The 9452-nt window shown below is 39.3% G+C and overlaps 1 protein-coding gene across 1 annotated transcript in view; it reads right to left on the bottom strand.

The window, feature by feature from the left end:
* LOC103587660 (chromosome unknown open reading frame, human C12orf75) overlaps positions 1 to 4366 on the bottom strand; it is a 33782-nt gene extending 29416 nt beyond the window's left edge. The window contains exons 1-2 of the mRNA XM_008569175.1: positions 4261 to 4366; positions 3892 to 3916 (exon numbers count right to left, since the gene is read on the bottom strand). Of these exons, the coding sequence (XP_008567397.1) occupies positions 3892 to 3916; positions 4261 to 4366 (131 nt within the window). The remainder of the gene's footprint in view (positions 1 to 3891; positions 3917 to 4260) is intronic.
* Between the last annotated feature and the right edge of the window lie 5086 nt (positions 4367 to 9452).

The raw sequence follows: 9452 nt of genomic DNA, 5'->3' as shown, positions 1-9452 counted from the left end.
GTGTCGCACCCGCATCTCGCTCAGCCAGTGAGCGGGAACCGGTCTGTATGTGGGATCCGAACCCTCGGCGGGAGCACCACCTTGCTCCCAAGCGGCGCACTGTAGCAGTGCGCCACCGGGCCGGCCCCAGCTTTTCCTTTTTTCTAAAAAAATACTTTTCTGTACTTTCCCTCTTGGTATTCCTTTTACAATAGAAATACACATTTTTAAAATATGCTCCCTTTAAAAGTTACCAACATCATTCCATCGTCTGGTTAAACATGGCAAAATGAAGGAGCACACATGGCTCTCTCCGCCTCCTTGCTTCCCACTCACTTCCACTCTGACCCAGTGCTTTCTCACACTGCTCATCTGAAACTACAGTCGCCAAGGTGACCAATGTGGCCGACACAATGGCTCCTCTGCCTCCTTCAGTCCACTGACCTCTCTGGATTATTAGCCATCCCTTCCCTTGGCTCAAGTTTGAAACAGTAGTGTTATCCTCAGCTTTTCCTGTCCTTTCCTTCCCCGTTCAGTCATTGGACAGATGTTATCAATTATATTTCCAAACATACTTGAAGGCAGGACCTCTTCTCCTTTCCCGTGGCAGCTGTCTGCTCTCTGATGCTCCCATGGCCCATCTCATCTAGCACACTGCTTTGGGAGTTATTGCCCTAAAAGGCAAACGTAATCATTTAATTCCTCCACCTCAAAAATCTCGAATGGCTCTCGGCTGCATACAAAATCAAGTACAACTGCCTGCCCAGCTCCAAAGGCCCTTCACGCACAGCCGCAGCCCATCCTCTGTCACTTCTGCCCAGCTGCACCACAGGCTCAGGAAAACCTGCTGGCTGATCCCAGAAGACCTGCCACTCGCCCGCGCCGACCTGCCTTTTGCACTCTCTTCCCTCTGCCAGGGGCCACCATGCTTCTCCTGCTCTGCATGAACTCGTGCTAGTCCATCAAGACCCGGACCAGCATTAAGTTGTGACTATTTTAATAATTTACATTTATCACACTGTAGTTTGATCCCAGTAGACAGTGATCTATATAAGGGCAAAAATACCTTTTTTTTTTTTTGCTATTATATACCAACTTCTTGCCTACAGAAAACATCAAATAAATAGGAAAAGGGAGAGATAGTAAAATTTGCAAACCTTCCCTAGGGAACTGATTTTTTAATATACAAGGATACTTCAAAAAGTTCATGGAAAAGTGGAATGAAAAGACAATACAAATCTTTCCACGGAATTTTTGAAGTGTTCTCATATTTCTGGCTTCCAAATATAACTCTAATTCTCCCAAAAGACTTTTATGTGGTTTGTGTAATATGATGGTTGCCTTATTTGAAGTTTTCTACTCTCAGTACTCATGTTATTTTGGCCATTTCTTTTGGTTTGGGATTAATCTGTTCAGATTTTTTTAAATTTTTGAATCTACATGATTAAAAAAATGTAAATCATCTTAATTTCTTAGTTTCTCATTCATTCATGGCATCACCTAAGGTCATAGTCAAGATTTCTAAATCTATAGCTTCCATTTTAAAACATAAAATGTTTGAATAAATCTTTTGTGCAAGAAAAAGTAACACTATAATATTCTTTAACCTTTTCTAATTAAATTTATTTCATTTACTTCTTAGAGGGCCATTTTTTAATGCCATTACTTTTGGTTTTTTTTTTGTTTGTTTGTTTGTTTTTTTAGTTATAGGACATATAATGAGGTTTAGTCTAAGAAAACGTAAATCTGAACAATTCAGGACTTTAAAAAGTAGTTAAATGGCATCTCACATCCTGGAACAGTTAATTCTGTTGACAAATTCGTTACTAAATTTCATTAGAAATTTCCATGCCTCTAGAAGAAAGAGGAAGTCATGAAATCACTCTCTCCTTGAAGACAAATGATGGAATTCATTCAAAGACTATTAAACACTACGTTGAAATCATGATACTAATAACTGTAGAGCGCATTAAAATGAGTAAGACATTTCACCTCCTTCAATTTCCAAGGGATAAAAGACAAGAACATGAATAACTATAACATCAATCCAATATGGTGTATCATAAGAGAAGTCCAAAATGCTGTAAAAGTTCAGAAGGGAAAGACACTGTATCCAGTTGGGAGATCCAGGAAATACTTCTTGCAAAGAGTAAGACATAAGCTCTGAAGAGAATTGGGGAACGAATTCTACAAGTAGAATTGGGGAAAAGGCCATTTCAGGCACAGAGAACAGCAAAAGCAAGGAAAAGAAACAGAAAACAAGGAGTCAGCGTGGGCCCCTGACACTGGCTGGGCAGGTCTCCAGCTCCCTCTCAGTCCTTGGCTTTGCTACTCCTGACTGCAGCATCTCCCCCCACATCAGGCAGTGCCAGTCAGCTAAAGGTAAAGCACAAACAGCCTTCCTATTCCCAAGGGATTCTGGGCTTAATCCAGTGGGCAGTGGAGAATAAATGAAAAGTTTTGAGCAGATGCCCTACCAGTGCAAGACAGTGCTTGAAGGACATTAATCTGGCAATATATAGAAATGGAAGAGAAAGACGAAAGGAAAGACCAAAATACCGCAATATCAGGAATAAGGTAAAGATGCAGAATTCACTGTCGCTAAATATTCTGGTAACAAACTCAAAACATTATAACCAGCAGTTTGCAGCAATCTATTACTGCTTCCTTTTTACCCAATGTCCCATACAAAATGCACGTCTAGTTCCCAGCAAACTTTACAACCCCATTCTACCTTTTTCTGAATTCTTCTTTGCAATAAAAAAGTATGACTCTATTTTTGATGTTTGACCACTCACACCTTTCAAGTTCCATCCCTCCCTGTTGCACCTCACACCTGTGCAAGCCAAAAAGCCTGAGCACTTCTTCCCTATGCCAGCAGGAAGACCAAACCTCTGCCTACACTTAAAGGCCCTCACCCCGGCCCACTCTCCAACCACAATAAAAACCAAAGTCGCTCAACTCTTTTTTCACTCCAGCTGAATGAACCAGTTTGGAAGCCTGCCTTGCTCTCCCCAGAGAGCCTCAGTATGTGAGTAATAAATCTTTTCATATTCTCTTGATGTTGTGTGGTGCCATCAGTCTTAACATCCAATTCAGTTTTGGGTAGAAGCGTTGATCCCACCCTCCATGGGGTAACCTCAAACACTCTTAAACAGTGAACTACTGTAATGTCCTTACTATATCTATGTTAGAGGTAGGAGGATGCAGAGAAGGGATATGACAGAATCACCGAGAGAGTTCCTGAGCTCCAGAAACCTCGCATAGGGAGAAGCTGCTTCTGTATTAAATGTCCTATGCTCTTGTCCTTACTATATCTATGTTAGAGGTAGGAGGATGCAGAGAAGGGATATGACAGAATCACCAAGAGAGTTCCTGAGCTCCAGAAACCTCGCATAGGGAGAAGCTGCTTCTGTATTAAATGTCCTATGCTCCGAAGATCAGGTCAATGTCGACTACATTCAATGGTCATATACATTAACTTGAATATCTAGTTATCAACTTTAAAACAGTTCAATGTGCATTTGGTAAATGTTTGGCTCAAGCCTTTCCTCTCCAGCTAACTCTAAGACATCCCATAGTCATAGGAGCTATGTGCTTAATTCTTCCATAATCACTTGCTTTTTACTAGAGGAAATCTCTACACAAGTTGGGATGAAAACACAAACATTTCTCTTTCTTAAGATTCTGAGTTAAAATGTCAGGGGAACTGAAAAGAAAAAATAAAATATCACAAACAGCATTCTTCAAATAGCACTTTGGTGATAAACCAAATGATAATCATGATATGCACATAGTACAGAAAGTATTTTCATGTCTTTTCAGCCATATCCACAGATATCTAAAGGTCATCATCATGAAAAACAGCATCTTCCTCAGAAAGCCTATAAAATGATAATATTAAGTACTTACACATCTTTAGCTGCTCCTCCAGGGCCTAGAATGAAAAGATAGGTGTGTATTAGTGTGACAGTATTGCTACAGAAACATTAAGCCCAAACATAATAAAAATAATATTCTAGAAGAGACAAGAATATGTTTTTTGTTTAAAAAGTCATTTCAAAAAGGAAAAGAGAGGGCAAGAAAACTTGAGATAAAAATCAAATCTTGATCCACAGAGACAACGCACCCCATGGTGCCAGCGCACAACCAAGCACGTAGTCCTCACCGATGCCAGACTACATACCCAGCCCAGCCAAGTGCGCACCGACCAGAAAGGGGCCCCTCTGGAGAGGCCCAAGATCTGCAGAGACCACGTGCCCTGCAGTGCCAGCGGGCGACCGAGCAGGTAGGCCTGATGGCCACTGGACTCCATTCCCAGCCCAACCGAATGCACGCCGACCAGAGAGGCACCCCGCTGGAGAAGCCCAAGATCCGCAGAGACCATGCACCCTGCGGTGCCAGGACACAACCGAGCAGGCAGGCCTCACAGCAGCCAGACTCCATCCACGCCCCACTGGAGAGGACTGAGATCTGCAGAGACCACATGCCCCATGGTGCCAGCACACAATGGAGCACATAGGCTTTGCCGCTGCCAGACTCCATCCCCAGCCCAGCCGAGTGTGTGATGACCAGAGAGGCGCCTCCCTGGAGAGGCTTAAGACCTGAGGTGCCAGTGGGCAACAGAGCAGACACTGAGGCAGCCATGCCAAATTGGCAGCCCCATCAGCATCCTAATCAGACAACAGTGTCAAACCAGTAGACTGTGAAATTCCTTCCCACAATGACTAAACATCAAAGGAAAGACACCAGAAATATGAAAAATCAAGAAAGTACACCACCAAAGGATAATAGCTCTCAAGTCCTAGATCCTATAGGACAAGAAGCCCTTGAAATATCTGACAAGGAATTTGGAGTGATAATTCTAAGGAAACTAAATGAGATACAAGAAAACTCAGCTAGACAACACGATGAAATGAGGAAAAGTATACAGGACCTGAAAGAAGAAATGTACAAGCAAATCAATGCCCTGAAAAAGAATGTTGCAGAGCTTGCCAAGCTGAAGAATTCATTCAATGAAATAAAAAACACAACAGAGAGTTTAAGCAGCAGGCTTGCAGAAGCAGAAGAGACAACTTCGGACTTTGAAGATGGGCTGTGTGAAATAACACAGGCAGACAAAAAAAAAGAAAAAAGAATTAAAAACACTGAAGAAAATCTAAGAGAGTTATCAGACAACCTTAGGCACTCAAATATCCGAGTCATGGCTATTCCAGAAGAGGATAAAAAAGGAGATTGCATTGAAAACACATGTAACAAAATAGTGGCAGAAAACTTCCCAGGTATAGGAAAAAACACAGATCTTCAGATTCAGGAAGCTCAAAGATCCCCAAACGTATTCAACCCAAAAAGGTCTTCTCTAAGACAGGTTATAGTCAAATTGGCAAGACTCAAAGACAAAGAGAGAATCTTAAAAGCTACAAGAGAGAAGCATCAAATCACGTATAAGGGAGCCCCAAGCAGACTAACATCAGACTTTTCATCACAAACCCTAAAAGCCAGAAATGAATGGGGTGGTATAAGCAAAATACTAAAAGACAGAGATTGCCAGCCAAGAATACTCTACCCCGCAAGGCTATCCTTCCGAAATGACAGGCAAATATTATATTTCTCAGACAAACAAAAACTGCAGAAGTTCACTACCTCACAACCACCCTTACAAGAAATTCTCAAGGGAGTACTGGGTTTGGTACCTGAAAAATAACTACCACTGCCATAAAAATTCAAGAAAAATCAAAACTCACTAGTAAAAAAAAAATGCCAACAATGAAGAGAAAAAAAAAAGTTTATCTACAACCCAAGGTATCAACAAATATAGAAAAAAAACAGTAAATCAGAATGAAAGGAACAAAAGACACTTAAGACATCCAAACAAAAATCAATAAAATGCTAGGAGTAAATCAACACTTCTCAATAACAATTCTTAATGTAAAAGGATTAAATTCCCCAATCAAAAGACACAGACTAGCTGGCTGGATTAAAAAGGAGGACCCAACTATATGCTGCCTTCAAGAGACCCACCTCACCTATAAAGACTCACGTACACTAAGAGTGAAAGGATGGAAAAAGATTTACCATGTAAACAGAAATGAAAAACGAACTGGAGTAGCTATTCTTATATCTGATAAAACAGACTTTAAACTAAAAACCATAAAAAGAGATAATGATGGCCACTACATAATGATAAAAGGATTGACCCATCAAGAAGACATAACAATCATAAATACATACACACCTAATGTCGGAGCAGCCAGATTTATAAAGCAAACTCTACTAGACCTAAAGAATGAAAGAGACACTAATACCATAATAGCAAGGGACCTGAACACCCCACTATCAATATTGGACAGATCATCTAGGCAAACAATCAGCACAGAAACACAATATCTAAACAACACTCTAGACAAATTGGACTTGGCAGGTATCTACAGAACATTCCATCGAACAACCTCAGAATATTCATTCTTCTCATCAGCACATGGATCATTCTCCACGATAGATCAAATGTTAGGTCACAAATCAAGTCTCAACAAACTCTAAAAAATTGGAATTATCCCATGTATTTATTCAGACCACAATGGATTAAAATTAGAAATCAATAACAAACGAAATTCTGGAAACTATACAAACACATGGAAATCAAACAGCATTCTACTTAACGACATATGGGTCCAAGAAGAAATCAAACAGGAAATCAAAAAATTTCTTGAAACTAATGAAAACAATGATATATCATACCAAAACCCGTGGGATACTGTAAAAGCACTACTAAGAGGGAAATTTATCACATTATATGCTTACTTCAGAAGAATGGAAAGATGGCAAGTGAACAACCTAATACTTCACCTTAAAGAACTAGAAAAACAAGAACAATCCAAACCCAAAGTTAGCAGATGGAAAGAAATCATTAAGATCAGAGCAGAACTTAATGAAATTGAAACCCCAAAAATGATACAAAAGATCAATGAATTAAAAAATTGGTTTATTGAAAAGATAAATAAAATTGACAAACCATTAGCATGGCTAGCTAAAAAAAAGAAGAGAGAAGACCCAAATAACAAAAATTAGAAATGAAAAAGGTGACATTACAACCAATACCTCTGAAATACAAGGAATCATTAGAGACTACTATACACAACTATATGCCAACAAATTTGAAAATCTGGAGGAAATGGATAAATTTTTGGACACTCACAAAATACCAAAACTGAGCCAAGAAGATGCAGAAAATCTGAACAGACCAATAACAGTAAAAGAGATTGACGCTGTTATCGGAAGGCTCCCAACAAAGAAAAGCCCAGGACCAGATGGATTCACAGCAGAATTCTACCAAACATTCAAAGAGGAATTGACACCAATTCTCTACAAACTATTCCAAAAGATTGAAACAGAGGCAATTCTTCCAAATTCATTCGATGAAGCAAACATCACCCTGTTGTCAAAACCAGGTAAAGATACAACTAAAAAAGAAAACTACAGGCCAATATCCTTGATGAATATAGATGCAAAAATCCTCAACAAAATACTAGCTAACAGAATACAGCAACACATATGCAAAATTATACACCATGATCAAGTGGGATTCATCCCAGGGATGCAAAGTTGGTTCAACATATGCAAATCAAAAAAATGTGATACACCATATCAATAAAATCAAATACAAGGAACATATGATCATCTCTATAGATGTTGAAAAGCATTTGATAAAATTCAACACTCATTCATGATAAAGACTCTCTACAAGTTAGGTATAGATGGAAAGTATCTCAACATAATTAAAGCCATATACGATAAACCCACTGCCAATATCATCCTGAATGGGAAAAAGCTGAAAGCTTTTACTTTAAGAACAGGAACTAGACAAGGATGCCCACTCTCACCACTCCTGTTCAACATAGTGTTGGAAGTACTAGCCAGAGTAATCAGAGAAGAGAAGGAAATAAAGGGCATCCAGATTGGAAAAGATGAAGTCAAACTGTCCCTGTTTGCAGATGACATGATCCTATATATCAAACAGCCTAAAGTTTCTACAAAAAAAAAACTCTTGGAATTGATAAATGATTTCAGCAAAGTTGCAGGATACAAAATCAACACACAAAAATCAGTAGCATTTCTATTCTCCAATAGTGAACATGCAGAAAGAGAAACCAAGAAAGCTAGCCCATTTACAATAGCCACCAAAAAAATGAAATACTTGGGAATTGAGTTAACCAAGGAGGTGAAAAATCTCTATAACGATAACTACAAACCACTGCTGAGAGAAATTAAAGAGAACACAAGAAGATGGAAAGATATCCCATGCTCTTGGATTGGAAGAATCAACATTGTGAAAATATCCATACAACCCAAAGTGATATACAAACTCAATGCAATCCCCATCAGAATTCCAATGACATTTTTCTCAGAAATGGAAAAAACTATCCAGACATTCATATGGAATAACAAAAGACCACACACAGCCAAAGCAATTCTGAGCAAAGAAATAAAGCTGGAGGCATAACACTACCTGACTTTAAACTATACTACAAAGCTATAATAACCAAAACAGCATGGTACTGGTATAAAAACAGAGACACTGATCAATGGAATAGAATAGAGCACCCAGAAATCAACCCACACACCTACAGCCATCTGATCTTTGACAAAGGCACCAATCCTATACACTGGGGAAGAGACTGCCTCTTCAGCAAATGGTTCTGGGATAACTGGATATCCATACACAGGAGAATAAAACTAGACCCATACCTCTCACCATATACTAAAATCAACTCAAAATGGATTAAAGAATTAAATATACACCCTGAAACAATAAAACTTCTTAAAGAAAACATAGAAGAAATGCTTCAGGAAGTAGGACTGGGCACAGACTTCATGAATACGACCCCAAAAGCATTGGCAAAGAAAGGAAAAATAAATAATTGGGATTGTATCAAACTAAAAAGCTGCTGCACAGCAAAAGAAGCAATTAACAGAGTTAAAAGACAACCAATAGCGTGGGAGAAAATATTTGCAAAACATACATCTGACAAAGGATTAATATCCAGAATATACAAGGAAGTGAAACAACTTTACAACAAAAAAACAAGTAACCCAATTAAAAAATGGGCAAAGGAGGTAAACAGGCATTTCTCAAAGGAAGATATATGAATGGCCAACGGACTCATGGAAAAATGCTCAACATCACTCAGCATTCGGCAAATGCAAATCAAAACCACACTGAAATACCATCTCACCCCAGTGAGGATGGCTAATAACCAACAGACTGTGAATGATAAGTGCTGGCGAGGTTGCGGAGAAAATGGAACTCTCATACATTGTTGGTGGGACTGCAAAATGGTGCAGCCTCTATGGAAAATGGTATGGAGGTTCCTCAAACAACTGCAGATAGATCTACCATATGACCCAGCTATCCCACTGCTGGGAATATACCCAGAGGAATGAAAATCATTAAGTCGAAGGTATACCTGTTCCCC

Source organism: Galeopterus variegatus, unplaced genomic scaffold (genome assembly GCF_000696425.1).
Source record: "Galeopterus variegatus unplaced genomic scaffold, G_variegatus-3.0.2 Scaffold472, whole genome shotgun sequence".
In the NCBI taxonomy this organism is placed as follows: domain Eukaryota; kingdom Metazoa; phylum Chordata; class Mammalia; order Dermoptera; family Cynocephalidae; genus Galeopterus; species Galeopterus variegatus.
The sequence above is the reverse complement of the archived record's forward strand: the minus strand, read 5'-3'. Positions and strand labels throughout refer to the sequence as shown.